At 37.1% G+C, this 23,330-nt stretch overlaps 1 protein-coding gene across 1 annotated transcript; it reads left to right on the forward strand.

Annotated features, from left to right (window-relative positions):
* The first annotated feature begins 5,365 nt into the window (after positions 1 to 5,365).
* ANXA1 (annexin A1) lies at positions 5,366 to 23,044 on the forward strand. The gene is made up of 13 exons (XM_050329331.1): positions 5,366 to 5,420; positions 9,211 to 9,289; positions 11,589 to 11,682; positions 12,443 to 12,537; positions 13,726 to 13,839; positions 14,406 to 14,496; positions 15,457 to 15,536; positions 16,447 to 16,503; positions 17,838 to 17,931; positions 18,542 to 18,637; positions 19,773 to 19,831; positions 20,690 to 20,812; positions 22,765 to 23,044. Exons 2-13 carry the CDS (start codon positions 9,224 to 9,226, stop codon positions 22,822 to 22,824), a joined length of 1,029 nt encoding a protein of 342 aa, XP_050185288.1. The 5' UTR covers positions 5,366 to 5,420; positions 9,211 to 9,223; the 3' UTR covers positions 22,825 to 23,044.
* The last annotated feature ends 286 nt before the right edge of the window (positions 23,045 to 23,330 follow it).

Below are 23,330 nucleotides of genomic sequence, written 5' to 3' on the forward strand. Positions count from 1 at the left end.
ATTTTTTTTCCTCAAGACTTTTCTCTGTCAAGGGCACTGACCTTTCCACAGCATTAATAGTACAGTTCAATTGTTTAAAGAACCGCTCTGTCATTTGTGTTCCCTTCCCTTGCATGACACTTCTGTTACTATTTACACCCTCTGCTTAGCATTATAAACTTCACAGCAGATAAAAGCTTAAACATTCTGAATTTGTCTTGTACCCTTAGTGCATATTCAGGTGAAAGTACTATTTTTGTCACAGCTTCATCATCTGTTTTGCTCTACTGCAATTTGGAGGAATATTTGTGTAACCAGGATTTGCAAAGTTTTTTCCTAGAGGCTTCCTAGCAGGTACAGATATTCCACATACAAATTACATTTGCACACAACCATAGCGGAGTCAGGGTTTGTGTGTGGAAGGCAGGCTGACAAGTCAAAAAGCTTCTGGAAATGTTTCTCAGTTTGTGCCTGTAAGACCCCAGGTCCCAAGCTAATAATAATAATAATAATAATAATAATAATAATAATAATAACCAAAGGGGTTTTATTTGAAGAATATACAAGGCTCCAAAACTTTACCAGCCAAATTTACTAGAAGAGCCTTCAGTTTCAAAACCTTAAAAGAGAGTGCAAAGGAGAAATGTTGCACACATTTTTTTGGAAGTACTTTTACTGGTAAACTTTAGAAAGTAAGGGAACTTGGCAAAAGTTTAAAGGGCAGCATTCAACCAAAATAAAACATTCCACAAAGCATTGACTTGGTACATTCTAACCCATTCAACTCAGTGAAATACAACCCATCAAGCTTTAAATTACCCAAAATACTAAGAAAGGAGATTAGGAGAAGAAGAAGTAAAGAAAGAGAGAGAGAGAGAAAGAGAATTATAACCACCACTCCTAGATCCAGCATAGATCCAGTTACCAGGAGTCCAGGAACATAGCAGGTTCCAAAAAATATTGAGAGCATATGTTGCTGTTTCTATTTGCCCTGTCCCCCCTGTGCTCACACCACTCCATCCCCAGGTGGTATTTCCAGCCCACAGGCCATTCTGGAGGTCCAGATCAGGGTAAGGGGCAGTGTTGCCGGCGTGCTAGCCAGTGTGGAGCTGGGTTAGGGGCTCAAGGGTGTGAGGGGCAATGCTCCCAAGGTGCCCAAAGAGACTCCAAGGGTCTGGGGTATGGGACAGGGTATCACCTCACTTTGGTGAAATTCAACCTGTCCCTTTCCCCTCCATGCACACTCACTTGAGTTGGTCTAAGCCAATAATTAATATAATAATATAATAATATAACAGAATATATTATTAATAATATAATATAATATAATAGTCCAGTGTCTCACAGTTTCCCTAAGATGTATTCCTAGTTCCACTAAAATGAGAATTTGAGCTCATTTAAACTGAAGAGGATTGCTAGTTTTCAAAATGGTGTTACCTTGGCATGATTTTACATTCAGCCATTCTGCATATTTATAGTAGGATATGGGCTATTCTTATTTCTCTATGTAGGGGTCTGTTCACTAAAATTTTGTGTCTTCTGGACAGCCAACCTTCGTTTTACCATGAGACTCAGAGTGTCCCTTTAACCTTCTAAAAATCTCTGGAGCTACAGAAAGGTATTTACTGCAATTAAGCAAGCAGTAAGAAGTAGAGCTAATTATAGAAGTAGGTGTAGAAGTAGGTGTATGTTTGATTAAAGCATAGAATTCCTATTGCCTGAGAATTTTTGCCAATTCAGTATTTCATGAGGCAAGAACAAAATGCTGGCAAATCCCTTATGAAAGATAGAAGTCTTAAATATTTTGTGCATTGCAAAAGCAAGTACGGTTAATCCCAGCTAGAAATTTCCTCAAAAATATTCATTAACTATTTGGAATCAGAATAAAGACACAAAAGCATTTTGTCCAATCTTTTCCCTGTTTACAAGCTTGCAAAGAGGTCCACAGCTGAAACATGATCTGATTGGTAAATAACACATTAATGAAAATAAATCCTTTAACAGAGAAGCCATAACAGATACTACACAGTTTTGACTGTCCTATTGTGTCTAATGAACATATTTTGTTTGTTTAAGCATGAAAGTAAAAAAGTTGCCTGTCTAGATTTGCGGATCTATGTCATCCTGCCCGTAGTATAGGGTCACAGGGATACCAATGATCACAACCCAACCCTAGATGGACTCACTAGAATCAGGTATACTAGGTGCAAATGAAGACATAGTGTAGCTCTTCTCTCTAAATTTGAAATCTAATCTGCTGTAATGTCAAAGGAATAGATGAAGGTCTGAGGACACACTGTAACTCCACATGCAGGAACGATATTTTTCTGAATAATGTAATTGAAGTATGCTTCCTAAAATAGGATTTGTATAGGAATTGGCAAATATATATCAGTAAAAGTACTGTGTTCTTTCTGGAATGTCTTCCTGAAAGTATTATTGCCTTAGGTAGGACTGCTGTAACTCATACATACTCTTAGATCTGTATCACCTGTATCACTTCTCTGTTGCATGAAATTTGAGTACAGGTGCTACATTGCCAGTCCTTGCTGCCTAAGGAAATGGAGTAACGTTTCCCCTTAGTTTTTTAGGATGTGGATAAAAGCTACTGAAGATAATTGAAGTCACAAGGTGCAAAAGATGAGAGAAGCAGATTCCAGGTGGCTCTGGTTTGATATCAGATGGCTCAAAACGGATGACTATCCAGGTGTGAAACAGGCAGAGCTCTGATTTATGACTTATTACCTGATTTAGTGCACTCAGGAGCTCTTTCAGGATAAAGCTTATTCATAACATTGTGATTTGTTAGCATCAATTTTAACTTAAAGTTTATCTCATATGTAATCTGAAGGTCATTTGTAAATGGGGTCTGTGACTAAGTAAAATGGTCATCTCCCCAGTTCCCTCAGACTTAAGACTTCTTTAAGGCAACTTGGATAGAATAAACAGAGAGCTACAACAGGGTTGGCAGAAGCCTCTGAAACAGCTGTAATGGCTGCTGATGTTTCTCCCAAACTCCAAGAAAATTCCTGACTCAATGTACTACTATTTTGTGTAGGCTTGGGGAAACTCCATCTTCCCTTGAAGCTGTTATCACTAGCCTCAAGAGAAATATTTAGCATGGCCATATCTGACAGCTTACCAAAAAGGACCTTTATTTTTTGTCTCATATGAGAAATCTGAACCACTATAATGGTGGCTGCATGCTTTGTCACTTCTGAATAACTAATGCTAGGTCAACAATAAACAATACACAATTTGTTACAGCTTTATGAAGCAAATGATGGAGTAGCAGTTAAAAACTTAACAACAAGCAATTGTTAAGAGCTCCATCCAATTAAATTGCATTTTTTAAATGTCAGCATTTTACACAATAAAGCACTCTAGCACAGATGGTGACTCAGTCCAGCTCCAGGAAGACGATGAGTCAACATCTGCCCGCCCATTAAGAAGGAGGAAAAGCAAATGCAAACAGCTTTTGCAATGAGTTCTAGCACAATGCCTTCTTGTCAGATCACTCTGAAGGTAGAAACACAGACCTTGACAACACAATGAATTTAAAAAAAAAAAAAAAAAAAAAAAAAAGACCAGAGATGAAAAACTACTATGTCTGATTATGGAGAAACTATATTAGAAAAAAGAGTCAACATCAAGGAGTGTCTAACTTGTAGCACACTGAGTCCTACCCTTAGACATGCTCATTAATAGACAAGGGAAACAGTTCCAGAAAAAGAGTGTAAACAGTTTCGGCCAACACTTCACACAAGTGAAATAAGGCTGGAAATATTATTCTGATATGAAAGTTGGGAGTGCAGGAGTAATCTGAACATCCTACATCATCATTAAATAAGCCCAAATACAACCTGTCAGCTTGCTCACAGTATCACTGTGAGTTTGTGGGCCCCTTCAGTTATTCAGTTTATGAAAATATCTGAAATAGCTTTGTAAAATAATATACGAATGATACAGCGGAAAAGGAAATAAAAAAGTGCAGGGGAAAATTGATGTCACAGAGTTGCATGGGCTGGCTGCTCCCTGGGGGCTGGGAGGGGTTCCCATGAGGGTCAGCAAGGCCCCTCCTGTCCCTGGGTTGGGATGGAGCGGAGTGGCTGGCCACTGTCTCCGCCAGCATTCCTGGAGGCTCTCCCCTTAACCTGGTTGGAAGGGGACTTCCTTGACTGTGATGATCCTCCACCAGCTTACCCCCAGCATCCACAACCAAACCCTGTGGGTGGTACATGTTTAGGACCCAGCCATTTCTACAGAGCTATTTTAAACAGAGGAAGGAGTAAGCTATGCTGGAATGTATATGCAATGATGTGTTACATTTGAGAAATTTGTGAGGGTCCCCTCTAACAATAACCATCAGTCTGTTCTCCTTCCTCCTCATCTTATTAATTGCTAGACCTGGGTTTCAAGAGCAGCCTGCATTTCACGTATGTTCATGCAAGGCAGATCAACCATACCTCCTCTTTCTGGAGGTACCAGTGCGTTGCAGCAAGTCCAGGTCAGCATCTGCTGGGTGGCCTGTCTGCCAGTTCCGAAATCCTGGTTCAGGAAGAGATATTTCTTCACTAGGCATCACATTCCCACCTGATCTAAGATGTCAGTGATAGGCAAGGTGCTGTGCTGAACATGTTCTGGAAAATGTCTTTGACTGGCTAGGCGAGGAAGTGCTTGCAGAAAACCCCTTCTAGCAAGCTGGGGTACACCCTCAGCTTGCGCAAACCACTCTCACTTTGATCTTCAGAGTTTAATCTGATTGTTTCAACCTCTTTCTTATTACCTGGATGCCAGTTATTGCCCTTCTATAAAGCCTGCAATTTTCCAGGTGTTTCTTTTCAAGAAAAAAAGAGGGGGGGGATTTATATTAAGTATTAGACCTGTTTTATTCCTAGGACATTTCTGTCATGGGCCTATGTGTAGATGAAGCACAGCTAATAGCCACCAGAGCTCAGTGAATTGAGGAAGCTACATTGACTCTTCCTCCTTTTTTCTCTAAAAGTTCCAATAAGCAAAGATATATCTTAATATATCCACTTTGTACTGGTATCAGACATGACAAAATGTGAAGGAAGTAACTCAAGTTTAGTTTTCTTAACATTTAGTCATATGATCCCAAAAGATTTATGGCAATCTAATACAGTGAGGGATGGGGCCATGACAGGGGAGGAGAGCTACCACAGCATGCTCATTCGCTGTCTTTTCCTCTCTGAAATTGGCACATGCTTTCTCCAGCACATAGTTTCACAATGACTTTTTCTGTGTGGTTCTCCGTTTTGGGCAGCACCCAGATAGCTGCTACACATGATTTCTGCCACTGTGGAAACATTCTGGTTGCTGGGTGGAGTCTCCCTCACATGCTTTAAAAGCGTTGAGAACCCTTTGCTCCTTTATTCCTGACTGTGCAGCCCTGCAAGGCAGTGTTTGTGAGGAGGAAGGTAGGTTTTTGTAGTTCATTACTGTATCTGTAAACTGACACACTTTAAGAATCCCACGTTGAATTTGTCAGGTAACTTGATGCAAATTTTCTGTGGGTTGGATTTGCTTGCAAAGATGGACGTGGGGAGGAGAAGTTCTTTCAGTTTTGAAACACTTTATGGCAGGGTTTGGACAGTTATTGCTTTTATTTAATGTAATTAAATATAGGGACTTTAAAAAAGCTTGAAAGTGTAAAAGGAAACTTATTTGGAGTTGACCATTTCAATGCTCTCTCATTGCCATTGTAGTAGGCTGTTCTAGAAATCTACAGCAAAGTTGGAGTTCCTAGAAAACTACTATGCTTTGTATAGAAACTTAAATAGAAACAGCTATTGTTACTTCAGCAACAGTTTGGGGCAGTAGAAGAGTCTTTACTCATTAAAATGATGAAAATGAAATCTTTTAGAAATCAAATCGGAAATCAAATTTTATAAATCAAATCAAACCAATCTTTTAGAAACATAAGAGCAAAATCCTGGTTTTGTGACTAAGAACATAGGAAAAACCACGTAAGTGGTTTGTCATCTGCGGTTTGTTCTGCTAAATCTTTCCACAGAACTTTATGAGAATAAGATTCTTTTTCTCTCTGATGTTTTCATATTCAGTAGAATTTTCAATGCAAAATGAATTCATGTGTTAGATCTTCTGCCTGTTTTTCTGATAGGGGGACTATAAATTAGAACAAGATCCTGGTATCCAGCCTTGGATAGTAACCAGAGATGTATCTGACATGAGTCATGATATGCTTAAATAAGCATAGATAAATGCTGCTGTTTGACACAAACTGTAGTGTAAAAGTCTAGTTTGTGTCTTTAAATATTTTCAGTAGAGTACCTTCTCAAAACTTTCAAAAACTCAGATATGTCCAGTTTAAGGGTACATCTTTTAGGGACTAAGAGCCAGACAGAAAGTAGCATTGCAATAATTTTTGTGAAACAACAGTTAGAGCTTTCATTCTGTTTGATTTTTCAAGACAGTTGCAATGTTGATCATTCCAACTGGGAATTATAAAATGCATAAAAATCACATTATTTTTCAAACTGAGATATTTTAATTTCTTGATCCTTTTTCCTTTTAAGCAGAACATCTACAGATTCCAGATTGGGAAGTGGGACAAATGGCCAGGACAATATTTTATTAAATAGAATAACTCTCAAATAGTTATCTGGTATGGAGTAACCAGAAAGGAGTATCACACTTTTCTATGTCAACTTTTGTTTGTACCACTCAGTAGGCACATGCTTTTTTCCTCTCGCTGTTTATAGTCTATGCCCTGAGCATAAAAGTAGACAAAAAATATGACAGCCATCAGTCTTTTCAGTCCTTTTTATACTAAATTAAAATAATATTTGGGCTGAATGTATATTTCCTGGATCTAGGTACTGTTTACATGAGCTGTTTGCATTTTAGAGTGGCATGAGTCAAAGCATTGGGAAAGACCTTGTCAGGGAGCTGGCTGTCTTCCTAGATTCCAATTTTCTTTTTTCTTATTAAACATATAAAACAGAAGAGTTTTATATGTAAGTTGCTTTCTTATCTTTCTAAGCCAACTCAAGCAGATTAAGGTTTTTAGCTCCTCTCAAGAGCCATTGCCTATTAAAATTGTTTACTAGACAAAAATAGATGGATCTGCGTGCCAAAATGTCTTTATTTAAAAAGAAAAAAAGGAAAAAACTTAGTTTTTAAGGTAGAAGGTTTTTTTTTTTTAAATGTATAAATTAAATTAGAAAAGACATAAAGATTTAGAAGCTTAATAAATTTAGTGTAATATGCCAGCCTTCTGCTCTAGTCAACCCCAAGAGCAGCAAACCCCCTAGAGCTGGGTGTGAGGGGTGGGTGTGGGGATATGCAGAAGAAAAGGATACATTCCTGAAACCAGCTCTCCGGGAGAAGTGTTATTTTATCAATCAAAGCACAGTTTTGTCCCCCCTCTTATTAGAGGTGGTGTAAGAATTAATCTTGTTTCTTAGTTTTAAATCGTAGTAAGCTATGTGAATCAGCTTGTCAAGAGACATATCAGTACATGTTGGTGTTGATGACTCAGTGCACCCACTATGGAGACTTATTTTAAATGTTTTCATCCTGCTGCATATGGTTTTCGTGTGTGCTGCTGTAAAGTGCAGCAGAACTGCAGGTATGATACCACTTCATCTGCTCTCATTAAGTTCTGTCAATACGAGAAGGGTGCAGGAATCAGTAACAGCTTGATGAAATTGTTGGTTGTAATAACAATGTAAGTATGCTTTTCTGATCCTGAACAAATGACACATCATAAAAGGTGGTTCTGAATACTTACACAGTATTCTGACCATTGTTTACCTAGCTGAGACCTAGTTTAAATACCATACAAATACAGATTTGGAATCAGTTTCAGGTTTTCTGACAGCACAGGCAGACCTGAATTTTGTGCCCTTGGGGCTGAGGGAAGGGCACAAACGCAAGAGTTTTCTGGAGAAGATGGAATGTAGGTGGCTCCTGCCTCAGAGAGGGAAGGTAAGGAGAGCTTAAGGCAGGCTGTGGGAGGTAGCTGTTCTTTTGCTGGCTGAAGAACATGGAAGTAAGCTTTACAGTTTTGCTATGAGGCAGAACAACCAGTTGACTGTAGCTACATTGCTTGGTCCTAAATGTGTGTTGCTTTAACAGTTTGGTCTCTATCCTTCCTAAAGGACCTACAGCATGTGTTAGCAGTGTAATCAATGTAATTTTTTATAACTGTGTTTATGATCTACATTACATGATCTGTACCACAAGACTGCAAATAGAATTTTGTCTCTTCACACTACATTCAAAATTGGTCTGGCTTAGTCAGCAACATTAGTTCATTGTTTTAAAATCAAACCTTTCCTAGAGTTTGCCGTGGAAGAGTGTTTTGAAAAAAAAAATTCTTTTGAATAACTCTATTTGATAAACCATTGGTTCCTCCTTTCTGTTCACTCACTATTTCAGTTAACAAAAAGACTGTTTCTCAGCGCCTATAACACAACCAATAGGTTGTGTGAAGCAACCTGTTAATTATTTTTGAGTGCTCAATGTCACATTTCATATTTTTTTCCCATTCTGCATAGTTACTTATGATAAAGCTGGATGGATCTTCCTTTTGAGTGGTAAAAAGCAAAAGTTATGCTTTTTTTTTCTCTTCTTAAATGGGTAATGCTCTATTATTATGTAGAAATTCTAGTTAATATGTAAGAAATAAAGAGCAATGTATATGAAAATATCCAGTTTTATATGTCTTCTTAGAAAGGTCTAGTCAAAGAAATTACATGAGAATACATTTAACAAGGGAATATCTTTTGTCCTGACATAGTACACAAGAACTCCAACCTCAGCAAATGGTCAGACAAGAATACTTGTTTACCACTGAATTTGAAAAAAATTAAATACTCAGTAAGCTAAATGGGTATAGCTGATAGAGAAAGACAGACTAAGTGGTTTCTGGTAACTTCCCTTTGTAAATCAATTCTAATCCTAAGGTATTGCTAATAAGCAAATAGTCCAACTACTTTACCATTCTAATCTAAAACTTCTGCAAGTAACTAAGAGTGTAGGGGTGAGGAAGCAGGTGTGGAGCATCACATCACCTGCCAAACATCAAAGTTTCATGTTTCCAAGAGCATGGGTCAGTCACCACTTGGGAAAATAATGGCTGCATGTCATAGTTCTAGAGAAAGGACTTTGAGAGTGGGAAACCTTGAGTTACCCTGGTGCTGAAAATGATGAAAAATGGTAATTTGATGCATGTCTTCCCAGAAACTTAGTCAACATGGCTATGGTATCAGAATTTCTGAAGCAGGCGTGGTTCATGGAAAATCAGGAGCAGGAATGTATTGTAAGTATTAACAACTTTTGAGAGCATAATGCTTATTTTTCTGTGTTCTTACAAGTGATTAAAAGGCATAGACCACCAAACATTCTATGTACATGCAAAGGGAGGAAAAACAATGGCAAAACTCCAGTGGATTAGAACTGGAACCCAATTTTATTGCAATGTATAATCCAATAACTGAGAAAGTCTGCTATCAGATAATCAGAAAAAAATTACTCTTATTTGTACATATTATCTAGTTATCAATTCCTAAGTAAAACTAGTTACTGTTATGAAACTGTAATTCTCAGTGGCCAGTCACTGATTCACTCAGATTGGCCTCTTTGAAGTAGTAATCTGATGCTGGGGTGTGTGAATGTGTAAGAACGTGTACATGTGAAGTACATGAAAAGCAGGTACCCTTAGGCTGAGGTACAGGAAACCAGGAGTTGGAATCCAGGAATGTAAAGGAAAAAGTCAAGTCACTAATATCTGTCCTAGTTATCATATCACATCATGCTTGTGGTGGAAGGAGCTACATTATGTAATAAATCGTCTCAGACAATCGCTACTAGAAGGGAGGAATATGGTGGTGAGAAGTTTAGAGTTGCTTCACTAGGATGATACTGAGAATCTTTCTGACAGTGAGGTTAAGATACTGGAATTACTGTCAGAAAAGGCAAAGCAGTACACTGTGAAGCCACAAGAGTTCCCTAAAGAACTTACTAGATTGAAAAGAAATATAGGGGAAATTTCAGTAAATAAAGTTTTCTGCTCTAGACCTTTGTGGATTTTGTAATTTTGACTCCAGAACATTTTGTGTGTAAAACTTTGGCTCCACAATCCTATCCCCATTTCACTCCCTGGGTCTTGAGACATTCTTGTTTGCGGTGGTTAGTTACAGATGGTTTTTTATTGCTGGTAGATAAGCTTGTCATGGAAACCAGTACACAAACCTGGTGAGAATGAGAAACAGGCAGCAAAACAGTCCCACTCCTTTGTTGACTTATGCAAGTCTGAACAATGTTTTGAAATGTATGCAAGAGACTGTTTAAATATGCAGTCTGTCTGCACTCTTAGGACTCTTAGTGATAAAATTGTGTAGGGAGATGAACATTTGATTATCAGATGTTAGAAGTGTACAAAATTCAATACAGAGTGTTGTGTGTAAAACATGTATCCATAAGACCTTGACATTTCTCTTGTGGTACTTAATTTTAATGGTAAAGGATTTATAAAATTAAAGTAATAGTTGTTTAAACAAGAGAAAGAGTACAGGTGACTTTGAAAATCTAGGTAAACTGATTTTGTTTTCTAATAAAAAAATCTCACTATACATCAGAACAAGGGGAGTTTTATATGAATATTTCATCGAAGAATCTTGGGGCACTTTGTAGCTTCTGAAAAAGAAGTAGACATCAGTTAGGTAATGCTGTTGAGTTATAGGTCCTACCACTAACTTGATTTGACATGTGGCTGACTTAGGACAAGCCACATAATCTGTTGGATAGTTCCCAGAGGCCTTTAGACGTTGATGAGAGGGTGGCCACCTAGCAGTTGATTCACCAAAGGTGATAAGTAGATAGTGCTTTGTGAAGAGTATGGCTTATGGCTCAAGTTTCAAAAAAGTTGGGCAACAGGTCTCCACTTCTGTATAGGATTAGACTTGAATTCTTTTCCAAGATCTTGAATGCAAGAAGTGTTTGTAGCCTTACATATGAGTCATCTGAGAAGAGCGTTAACATGGAGCAGAGTTTGCATAAGGTGAACAGATAAATTATAATGGCCAGTCTTCGCGAGCAAAGATCCAGGGAAGGTCTTTACACCTTCCAGCCTGCGCATTGGATTTTTTAGGTGAGACACAGTGTGCGCGGAACTGAGCCCACCCTTTAATCCTAAGGTTCATCTGCCGGGGCCAAGCGAGCTTGGACGGTGACAGCGAGGTCCTTAGGACGTAGGTGGGTTGCCTTTAAGGGCTAACGAGCCCCACCTGCCCGGGAGTGGCCCTGACCGGGAATCGAACCCGGGTCTCCGCGGTGATAGCGCGGCGCCTTTACCACTAGACCACCAGGGGCTACCAATATATGAAGTACTTTCTCTTTAATATATGAGCTGTGAAAAGAATAAATCTGATGCATATCCATTACTGAATCTGTTTAATTCTCTGGAGTTACAAAATTGTGTGTCCTTCATACTCCTATAATAGACAATCCCAAAGCATACTTTATTTAGGCATCCAAAATTGCTTCTTTGCAAAAATATTCTTTGGAATGAGCAATTTTTATTTTATTTTTAATTTTATTTTTTTATTTTCCCTCTGCAGAAAAGTTCAAAAGGTATCCATGGAGTACAAACATATCCTAATTTTGATCCATCAGCAGATGTTGTTGCTCTGGACAGAGCTATTACTGTAAAAGGTAAGAGGAGTATTATCTTGCTACTGCTTCATGAGGAGATTTTCAGAATAGAACTGAATAAAATAGCAGAGCAAGAGGCAATGGCAAGCAGGAGAGGTGCCTCTGCTTTTAAAGGCTTGGCAATACATTAAATTATGACACTGACTAAAGAATCCCAACTCTCTGATTGCCTGATGTTGTATTACAGTTTCAGACCTTAATGCTGCAAGAAAGTTCTTGAATATGTTAAAGAAAGGGTTGTAAAGATTTAATTTCTAGAGAAGGAAAAAGTATTATAGCATACCATGCTGATACTCGATTGATTTCTATAACATTCCTGCATGAGGCAGTGAATATGCTGATAATGTAGTGCATGCTTCTGTTGTGCTCCTCTTTTTTAATTAAATTCACATTTGGCACTTCATCTGTACTTGGAAACCTTTTTCAGTTTGACTAACTGAGATTAAATGAATATACCATCTCTTTTCTTAAGTGTTTTTGTTGTTGTTTTCAGTTTAGTGGAAGTTCTGCACTTACAACATTTAAAGAATTTCTGTATGAAGTTGCAGAAACATACATTTTTGAATTCTATGGGAGTCTATTTATTTAGTTTCTTCACTACTTCCCTAATTGTGAGACTGTAATGATTACACTTTTGGTGAACTTGAGTGTGTCAAGAAATCAAAATATGACAGGAAGCAAATAATAATAAAAATACAATTGGCTAAGTGATGCGTATATTTTTAATATATTGGGAATTTTGTTGTTTGGTGATTCATAGGTGTGGATGAAGCTACCATCATTGACATCTTGACTAAAAGAACAAATGCTCAGCGTCAGCAGATCAAAGCTGCCTATCAGCAGACTAAAGGAAAGGTAAAGTATTCAAGCCAAGCTTAAATTTACACCCAGAATATCAATGTTGCTCCTGGGTTAGATGGTATATATGAATCTAGATAGAATACTGAAGTGGGTAGGAGAGTTACAGGACCATAACACTGTTCCGTAAGTATACCAACACTGGTATAGGGCTAGGCTTACAGCTGTCAATGTTTTCTTACCTCTGAGTGATAAAACTGCTAATCCCTGGAACTGAGAAGCTTCAAAGTTACTACGTGTTTCTGAAAAGTGTTGAAATTGCTCTTACTCTTCCCTATTACAGATTTTCTCCAGTTAAATGTGTAACTCTAAATTGAAATTGCAATTTCACAGTTGGCAATACTGAAGTTACTGAGCGTCTGCTTCTTGGAACAGGGATTCCTTTAAGTGTAATTTTAAAGGCCAACTTAGAAAATAAGTCTAATATCTTGTTTTAGCCTAGATTTCCTGTTTATGTTCAGGAAAACCTCACTTGTGGTTTTCACAGCCCTCTCCTCCCTCAGAGGAAGCTCCAGCTTTGCAATTACATTTTTTAAATTATTATATTAAAATATAACTTTAAAGACATACGGAGACTAATGATGTTAAATTATCAATATCCTAGTTCCTGGCACACTATCTAAAGCAGAACAATACTAACGATGGACATAGGGCTTGTTTCTGTCATAACCTTGCTGGTTTAGCTATCTTGACAAAGCAGGTTGACATCACTCTTACAGCTACAGCCTGGACACATAACATGACTTAAATTTAGGTCAAATTAGAATGTAGCCAGTATCTTAATTTCAGGACTTGCAGTTTTGTTTATGCATGTCCAGAGTTTGCATACATTCAAATGTTATCCACATAAGCAACTTAGTCATAATTTTAAAAACAATATAGCATTACCTTCTCTTGAAAAACAAGCAGCCTATTTTGAGTCATCTTCTGATGCAGTAAATGGGTGAATTTCATACTGCAACATGTGAAAACACTTCTGAATATTTACTGAAAAACTCTCATGCTTTGATAAACATAAAGGTGACAAAAACTTAATGTATGTCTTTATAATCATTTCTAGTAGCTAAAGGAATGATGTAGACTGAGATTCATCAGAGGTCAGACTAATTTTTGGACTGTAGCTGAACAGCAGCTACATTTTTACCATTTGTTGGCTTAGAGTGTTTTTTATTCTTCTTGACACAGAGTCTGGAAGAAGCTTTGAAAAAAGTCCTAAAAAGTCACTTAGAAGATGTTGTTGTGGCTTTGCTGAAAACTCCAGCTCAGTTTGATGCTGAAGAATTAAGAGCCGCTATGAAGGTAAGACATGTTAAAGAGCATAAGTAATTAGCAGGACCTGTACGTTACACTGGACTTCAATTGCACAGTTTGTGTATTGTTTTTATTTAACCTCATTTTGCAAAACAAATCTATACTGGTAATTCAGATTATGCAGCAAGACACAGTAATCTCTGCTGAATTTCAGGTTGGAGGAGATTCTTTTGTGAGAATGAACTCTGCCTTCTGAAAACAGGTTGCTAATATAGTGATGGAGAGTCATAGTGTTTACATACATGTTTAGATAAGGGAAAACAAAAAGAGAAGAAGGTATTTTTCTTCATAGATTTTATATTCCTATCTTTTATGGGCACTGTGTGGTCCTTTTAGCACTTCTTTTGGGTACCAGTATATTAAATGTGATAAAATTTTAATTCCAAAAGAACTGAAATAAGAATATTGTGTGGAAGTAAGAGGATTTTAATTTTTGTTTCTTGTTCCATGTGGTGCCTTTAGAGTCAAGCCAATGATTTTCATGCAATTTCTGTTACAAATTTTAAGTTTGCTCTACTGAATGACATTTTTGAAAATTCAATCTCTTTTATCAGGGGCTTGGAACTGATGAAAATACCTTAATTGAGATTCTGGCCTCAAGAAACAACAAAGAGATCAAAGAAGCCAACAGATACTACAAAGAAGGTAATTCAGAGCAAGAAAGAAGTATTAATGATACAACTCTGTAGTAGGCACATTAGAGTCACAGCCTCACTTCTTAGTATGAGAGGTAGAGAACATTAGAGGAGGCAAATGAAGCTTCACAAAAATTTGAAGGAGTTGTGGGGGAGGGACGTCATGCTGACTTTTTCTGACCTAAGTAGATCCCAATTCAGAAGAAAAAGGTGCATTATCACTACCAGAACTCTGAGTGTCTCATGGAATGAGTCACACATTTATATGTTTTCTAGGGTGCATGTTAAACTCAGCTGCTTTTCTTCCCTTGTAACTAAACAAGGCTGACTTTTTAAGATATCACTAGCCTTGAAAAAAAAAAAAGCTTATTGAGTGAGAAACACAGACAGTGTAAGCAGTAGGAGCACCAGTGAACTGGTGCAGGAGGAAAATATTTGAAGAAATTACTAAAATGTAGTGTGGTGTCTGTCATATATTCAAGTTTACTGTGTTTTCTAATTAAATCATGTTTTTAGAGATTATGAGCCAAATTTTCCGAGACACTTCCATTCAATTAATCTTAGAAGCCCAAATTAATAGCTTGATTTTTCAGGATACTGTTTTGTTTTAGTTCAGTACTGGTAAAAACAGCCAGAAATAAGAACGAAAAAAAACCAGCTCAGAAAAAAGCTTTTGTATTTCACAAGCAGAACCTAAGACAATGCTACCCAACAAGACCTTAGAGAAGGACATTTTTCATCAGATTTTGGGTTTAACCTCCAATTTCACTGCATATCTCAGGATTTAGAGGATACGTTAAAAATACACTCCTTCACTAAAAACTAAATGAGAGAAAGTTAGACAGTTGCATTTCTAGTGGGGAATTAAGAAAAGATTGAAAAATATCCTAGAATGCTTGGGAAGGGACATTTAAAGATTATCTGACCAATCTAGATGATAACTTTCAAACAAACTACAATTTGATTTCAGTGCTGAAGAGAGATCTGACACAAGACATTATCTCTGACACATCTGGTGACTTCCAGAAGGCTTTGGTTGCTCTAGCCAAGGTATGCTGTGCTTAAACATTTTGAGTGACATTATCTGAAATAAAAAAATCAATATTGTCAAGACTATTTTAGAGAGTCATATGATAAATAAAGATTTGGGTGACGTTTATTTCCTTACATTGCTTTTTACTTCCATATCCTAGATCCATTGTAATTTCTCTTAAACAAACTATAACGAGATTTTATCTTGAATGCATTTTTAAAAACATTATTGTTTATTGTAAAACATATTTACTGATTATCTGTTCTGCTTTTAAGACTTTTTAGTGCTATCTTTAAGCACTTGAAGAAACAACAGGCATAATGTCATGTCAATTGATTAGAAATAGAAAAAGAATAAATACTTACAATTAGAGAAATAAACTTTTTGTCCTGTTGCTAAGGTGTGTTTCCAGTACTTAGATAATGAGACAAGGGCAGGAAGTGGACAAAGTGGTTTTTAAATTTATGTTCAAAAGCTGAGTTTACACACTGGAGCTTCCCAATAAAAATGCATAGATACTTGATTTTTGAGTATATGTATGTGAAGCTTGTACATGCACACAGTATTGTATTTTTATAGGTCCATGGTTTGGATTTTCAGTTTTTGCTTTCAAATCAACTTGAAAGAAGTCTATTGAATGATCACCAGGGAGCAGATCACAGATTCTAAGCCTACAATTTCACATGAAGAAAGATTACTTCCTGTGGATTTTATGTAGGACTTCAGAAATAAGTTGCTGATGGCCTTAGAAGTGTGAAATCTGATTAATTATAAATACAACAGCTTTATTTATAGAATGATTGTCATAACTGTAACTATTTCCAGTTATACATTGGTATGAGAGTGGTTCTGCAGAACTCCAAAGTGTTGAAGTTTAGTGAACTGAATGATTGCGAGTACAAATGAAGTTTTATTTATTTCTTTAAGGCTGACCGATGTGAAGATTCTCATGTGAATCATGAGCTTGCTGACAATGATGCCAGGGTAAGATCATAGTTGGCACTCTGCAGAACTTCTCACTTTCTTGAGATTACACTGGCTACATATGTTCTGCCTGAATCCTGTACCTTGCAGACCAAATAGAGAATGTCATATAGCAATCTTTTCTGAGGGTATAGTACTTACATGAAGTAATACTTCACTTACATGAAGTTCATGGAAGGAACTTCATGTAAGTTCATGGAAGGAAGTTAGATCTTCACCCTAATATCTAGCTTCAGAAATGTTTAAGGCTTCTTCTAGTTCTTGTAAAGTATGTAAAGACCATTTGAAGTCAACAAGTGGAGAAATTAGACTCAATCTTCCTTCCATTTATAATATAGTTTTTGAATTGAGGGACAAGGGTGTATTCATCTATATGCATACTAGCTAGCATACCTTGACCAGTGTGTTTAGCCATGGCTATTGCTTTGCAGTGATAACCTTTCAAGATTATTGGGTAAACCTCACAGTCATTTTCTCAACAGTTCTAAAATAGACATCTTTTCCTTCTTTCTCCTACCATTAGTGGGACTATTTTCGTTAAAATCTTGGTAAAACTTAGCAGTCTCTCCTGAGAAATCTGACATCATGGTTACAACTTAAATGCAGAAAGACTTTAAATTGATTTTTGAATAATCAAAAAAAAAAAAGAAAAGGGCATTGAGAAATATTGCTTTTATTCCTGGTATCTAAAGAGTTTAGTTCTGTCATCAGCCCTAGATATGAAAGTAAATGAATAGTCTGTCTAAGCTCAAATTCAGAACTATTTATCTTTATGAAAAGTGTTGTTGAATCTTTTCATGCTGTGTGGAGGTCTTCCTTGATTACTTTTAGACAGATTTGAGGAGGTGAGGAAAGTGAAGGAGACTGGTTTGTTTCTTACTTTCTTAGAAATAAAAATTACTCCTTGAAAGACAAGGAGTACTTGCTGCATAGGCTTCTCTTGCACATTGGACCAGCTAATAGCAGAGATCATTTTGTTAGTGTTAATATTGCCTATCAGTCCTAAACTCCCATGCAGAATGATATCATATCATGATAAATGAAAACTAACTTCATTCAAGAACAAAGTATATCCATGAGAGCTAGATGGTGATCGTAAATTTTCTGAAAGTGTGTTTTCTAACTGCACTGTGTTCTCTAGGCACTGTTATAGGTGAAGTATGAAGTATAACTTGACAAGCTAGAGCAGTCTGAGGTAGGGTAGAGTTTTCTTATGGATTGTGTCAAGGGATAGGTTTCATTGCTGAGAAGCAATGACTCTCAGAAGTACAGTATTCCTGTTTGAGTTTCAGTATTCCAATATTGACTTTACTACTTTCTTTTGTTTATGACAGGCCTTGTATGAAGCAGGAGAGAAAAGAAAAGGAACAGATATCAATGTGTTTATTACTGTTCTTACTACAAGAAGCTACCCACACCTTCGAAGTGGTACGTTGAATGAAACTTTGTGCTTTGTTGGCATGGATTTTGCACATGGCCTGCTCATGAATTCAGAGAGGATATAGATTATCAAGATGTGACTCTAGCTGCTAGAAAGGTCTTTGTAATTGGAAGCATGCTTGCTGGCTAAGGGTGCAGTTGGCAACTTGGCTGTTCTTTCCATGGTAGAGATGAGCAATATCATTTAGGTTGTTAACAAAACTGTTTATCATGTAACCAATGGTTAGTGATCACAATGCCAAGCAATCAGTGTGACAGAGGTTCTGAATGCTCCCCAACATAGTCTTGCTCCTCAGCCACTTTGCCCTAGATAGAGGGCTATCACACAATGTCACAGGGTCTGACAGTCAGTGGACCACTTCTACCCCTATGAATGGGAACATGAACCCTTCCATGCTAACAAAGTCCAATTCCATATACTGATTCCACCACTCCATGCAGTAATACTGCTTTTTACACTGTGCTGTCTGAAGAAAATGAGAAAGATGACCTACAAACAGTCCTCTTTTGCAGCAATAGGGACAGAATAAGGCAGAGGCCATGCATGGAGAATACTGTATTTTCATCTCTATTCACTGAGTTTTCTTCCCTTATTTAGTCTTTCAGAAGTACTGCAAATACAGCAAGCATGACATGAACAAAGTACTGGATTTGGAGCTCAAAGGTGACATTGAGAATTGCCTCACTGCCATTGGTAAGTGTTTTTGTAGATTGCAACCTACTGTATGTACTGACTGTATGAAAACTTAAGTTTGACTTTTGCTATACTTGCTCTGAGCAAAAACTCTTCTGGACTTGCCCTGCTTCATTGAGAAACTTCCTAAATAAAAAAAAAATAATTAAAAAAATTCCAACTATAGTGATTTAATTAACATCTAAAATTATTTAACTTATCTGCTGATGAATTACTAGAAATACCTCTCCTGATATATGGGAAGATCTTTTAAGGATAACAGATGAATTGGCAACATAAAAAGACCTTTATAAGAAGTCACTATGCCAAAAACAACAAGCACAGTTTGTATAAAAACTCAATAGTTTTAAACCTGTCTTCAACCAGACCCACTCTTCTCCAAGTTTCATGAAAACACTTTTAATATACGATTATTAAAAATATAACACATTTCCTTTTGTGGTTGTGTTCAAGAAAATATTCATATAAAGTTAGTGACTGTTCTTCATGAGCAATAAGGTGAGAAAGAGACTCGCTCTAACCAGTGGACCAGGGACCAGGAGCCAGAGACCTGTTTTGTTCTCAGCTTTTATATCGTATCATATCGTATCGTATCGTATCGTATCGTATCGTATCATATCGTATCATATCATATCATATCATATATCATATATCATATCATATCATATCATATATATCATATATATCATATATCATATATATCATATCATAATTTTTTTCAAGCATAGTTTGAATAAATGAATTATTCCCATCACATACCTCTTAATACCAAGCGTAAGGCAAGTACTTACTATAACTTGGTTTGCAAAACATCAGGTCATAACCTCCAGCTCTTCTGTAGAAGACATAAATGCTTTCACCTTTCTCTTCTTTTCTTCCTTAATTTTGAGGTAGTAAACTAGGGAGAACACTCTTGTCTTTATAGTAACTAAATTCCTTGACTGAATTGTTTTCTGAATAGACAGAGGAAAGGAACTGCTCCTTTTTCTATATTTTCAAGACAAATAAATATATAAATAGGATGTGCTGGTAGGAACAATGAGACTGTTTTTAAAGTGTTCTTTTGCCAGACTTTTGTCTTTTGTTACTTCTTACATGTAGAGCAGAAGTGACATTTCTCACTGCTTTGTTACAGTGAAGTGTGCCACAAGCAAGCCAGCTTTCTTTGCTGAAAAACTCCATTTGGCAATGAAGGTAACCTAAATAAAGAATTTCTCTTTGTAAACATGATGTGCTTTATAAGCTGAAAACTAACAAGCTAGCTAGAGCTCTTTAAGCCCTGCATGTGATAGAAAAAGACTGTGGAAGGAAATTCAGTGTATTTTGCTCACTCCTGTTCCTGCCTTTGAAACCTGAGAGTCCTTCCATAGGAAGAGTTGTCCATGTGCTGCAGTGTGTTCAGTAGGGCATCTGTCCATCCATATGTATCTTTCAATGTCAACAGGAACAGAAGGCTGACTGGAACTTTTCTTACTTATGAAACCACAAAAATATTAGTGAGAAGGAAATAGGAGAGCAATTACACAGCATGAACTTGTGGAAGCCTAATCTTTGATGAGACATCCATGATCCTTCTGGCAAATTCGGAACCCTAGTTGAGTGAGGCAGCTAAAGATTGTGAAACAGTCTAGTATGTAGGCTTTGTCATAACTCCTGTGACTTGTTTAGGAACAGTATGTGAAGAATTGAGTGAAACATTATGAAAATATGGATCATTGCACTATTAAAAAAAATTATGAAAAAAGGCAGTGAAGTCTAGGTTGTCTCTGGTGTCTAGCAAACACTGTGAAGGAGATGGTTCTTTTTAGGAAACAGATTAAAGAAATGTGTTAAAAATATTCAGGGTGGAGGTAGACTGTCAGAAGTGAATTGTGCTCATAGGGAACAGAAGGCAGATATGAGAGGTCCCCATTATACTTGAAGGAAAAGGATGTGGGATCTGTTCACCTGCAAAGAATTCCAATGTATTAACACACAGAATTCAATGTAAGATGTTTCAATGACATAAATAGTATAATTCTTTTCCCTTTTTTTATTTTTTTCTTTTAACAGGGTGCTGGGACACGGCACAAAGACCTCATCAGAATCATGGTTTCACGCCATGAAGTGGATATGAATGAGATCAAAGGCTATTACAAGAGGCTGTATGGCATCTCTCTCCGCCAAGCCATTATGGTAGGTTTTCTCTCAGGTGACATATAAAATGCAAAACAACCAGAGGATTTTTGAAGTCCAGTAAAGATTTGTTAACTCTTCTGGTCCTCAGTCAAGAGTTCATCCTGAGTATCTCATTGTAGCTGAGTAACTTATGTTTCCAACAGTCCACATGCTGGTAGAAATAATTCCTTTTCTGAGTTCATTTTTGTCAAAAAAGGCATAGTACTTTGTTAGTAATGATTCATATCTCAGGATATCATCTTACAGTAGAAGCCAAGAGCTGAATGGAGATTACAATATCCCCAAGTTCCTGTACTGAGGCAGACATAAAGTACCTTGGCAGGACAGTGGAGATGATTGCCCTGACAGCAATATGGGAAGTATTTGACAAAACTGGCTATTGATTTTTAGCATTAGAGGTACTCCTGCAAATGTGTGTTAACTTTTATTAATATTTATTTGGCCTCCTTTCCAGATGATCTAAGTAAATGAGTTAAACTAATAAAAATATTTTCTCAAAAGGGACTGACTACCCAATGTATTTTCTGGAAAATTTAATGAGTGAGGGACTTGAAGAAAACTAAACTTGAAGAAAGGTAGAGCATCTTTGTGGAGGCTAGTAGTGTAGAAAAAAAAAAAATCTTGATTGGAGTAGAAACCTACTTCCTACACATATCAAATGCCTTTTGAATTTTTATTGATGTCTGCTACTTTAGGTGCCAAAGGTTATTTTTATTTTTCCCTCATGAATGTGGGTAATCTGTAGTTTGCTATGTAATTACATCACCTCATCATGCCCTAGAGTGATAATTGTATCCAAATGTGTTTGAGGCATAGCATGGCTACACTAAACATAGGTGTTTAAAAAACAAACTTCATATGTCTCTGAAAAGTAGACTCAAATTTGAGAAAACAAAGCATGTAAAAATTACACTGCATACTTAATGCAAAATATCTATTTTTACTAAGCTAAATAAGGAATCCCATGGTGGATAGAGTACCTCTGTACTATTAGCCTTTGTTTGAGATACTCCTAGAAACAATGTGTATAGCGTTTTAATATTAATGAACATTGGGCATCATTGGTCAAGGAAGAACTTTCACTGTATTTAGAGAAGAAAGGCTTAAGCTCCTGGATGTCTGTGCTTCTCTTCTTTATTTATGCTGTTAAATCTCCTGGCCTTGTGTACTGGGTCTGGTTGAGCTGGAGTTCATTTCCCCACAGTAGCCCTCGCAGTGCTGTGCTTTGCATTGGTAGCTAGAAGGGTGTTGATAACACACCGGTGTTTTGGCTACTGCTGAGCACAGCATCAGCACTGTAACATTCCTTCCTCAGTCGAGGGCAAGATCCTAGGAGGGGACCCAAGTAGGCCAGATGACCTGAACTGACCAAAGGGATATTCTGTACCATAGGATGTCAGTTCATATGTAAAAGCTGAGACAAGGAGCAGGAAGGTGGGCATTCATTGTCTCCAATGGCTGCCTGCTGAGGAATCATTACACATGCTGGAGCTCAGCTTCCAGGAAAGTGGCTGGACATCGCTGCTGATGGGAAGTAGAGAATAAACCGTGTTGTCTTTCACTTCGCTTCTGTGTGCACAAATTTTTGCTTTAAAAAACTGCCTTATCCATGAGTTGTTTCCCATCTTACTCCCTACCCTGTCTGTCTGGGAAGGGAAGTGATAGAGGGGATGGGTGGACACCTGGTGTCCAGTCAAGGTCAACCCATCACACCTTGTCTACAGCTGCACCACTCTGGAAATGCATGTGTTTATTTCTGGGTCCTACAGATAATTTCACTGAGGGTACTAAGTTGCAGCTCAGTCTATGGTGAACATGTGTATTATCAAGTGATTAATTTATTCAGGTGAAGCACTGATGTTTGGTACACGTATATTGAATGCTTATTGAAATTTATTTCACTTAAGACCATTATGCTAACAATTGTGGTTTTGTGCTTAAATTGACAGGATGAACTCAAAGGGGATTATGAAAACATCCTGGTGGCTTTATGTGGAAGTGACAATTAAGCTTTATGTTCCTGAAACACACTCAAGTCCAGTTGCTGAAGGTCTATATATTTACCTGTGTATATAATAGACAGGCTTTATACAGTGAGGTTTCTGTGGAATGGTACTTGATCCGTATGTATTATGTGGCAAACCTATAACCCAGAAGGTATTTTTTTTAGTATCTTTTTTCTGAATGGCATTAATATCTCTTGCTATCATTTATCCAAAGTCAGAGAACGCCCACAAGTTTCTATTTGCTGGATTAATCATTAAAATGGTAAAGTTTTCATTTATTATAAGCAAATAAACTTTAAAAAATAAAATTAACTCATGTGGAACTTTGTATGTCCTTTGTTGCTATTCTGCACCTAATTTCAAGTTGTCTGAGTACAATATGTAGAGAAAATAACGTAATAAAAAATAATGTGGCAATATCAGACTGTACAGCTGAGTTTCCACCTTTCCATTTCACTTCAGCTAGGGTTTTTGTAAGCCAGATACATGAAAAACACATAAAGATAACC

Source organism: Myiozetetes cayanensis, unplaced genomic scaffold (genome assembly GCF_022539395.1).
Source record: "Myiozetetes cayanensis isolate MyiCay16 unplaced genomic scaffold, myiCay2020 scf4, whole genome shotgun sequence".
Lineage (NCBI taxonomy): Eukaryota > Metazoa > Chordata > Aves > Passeriformes > Tyrannidae > Myiozetetes > Myiozetetes cayanensis.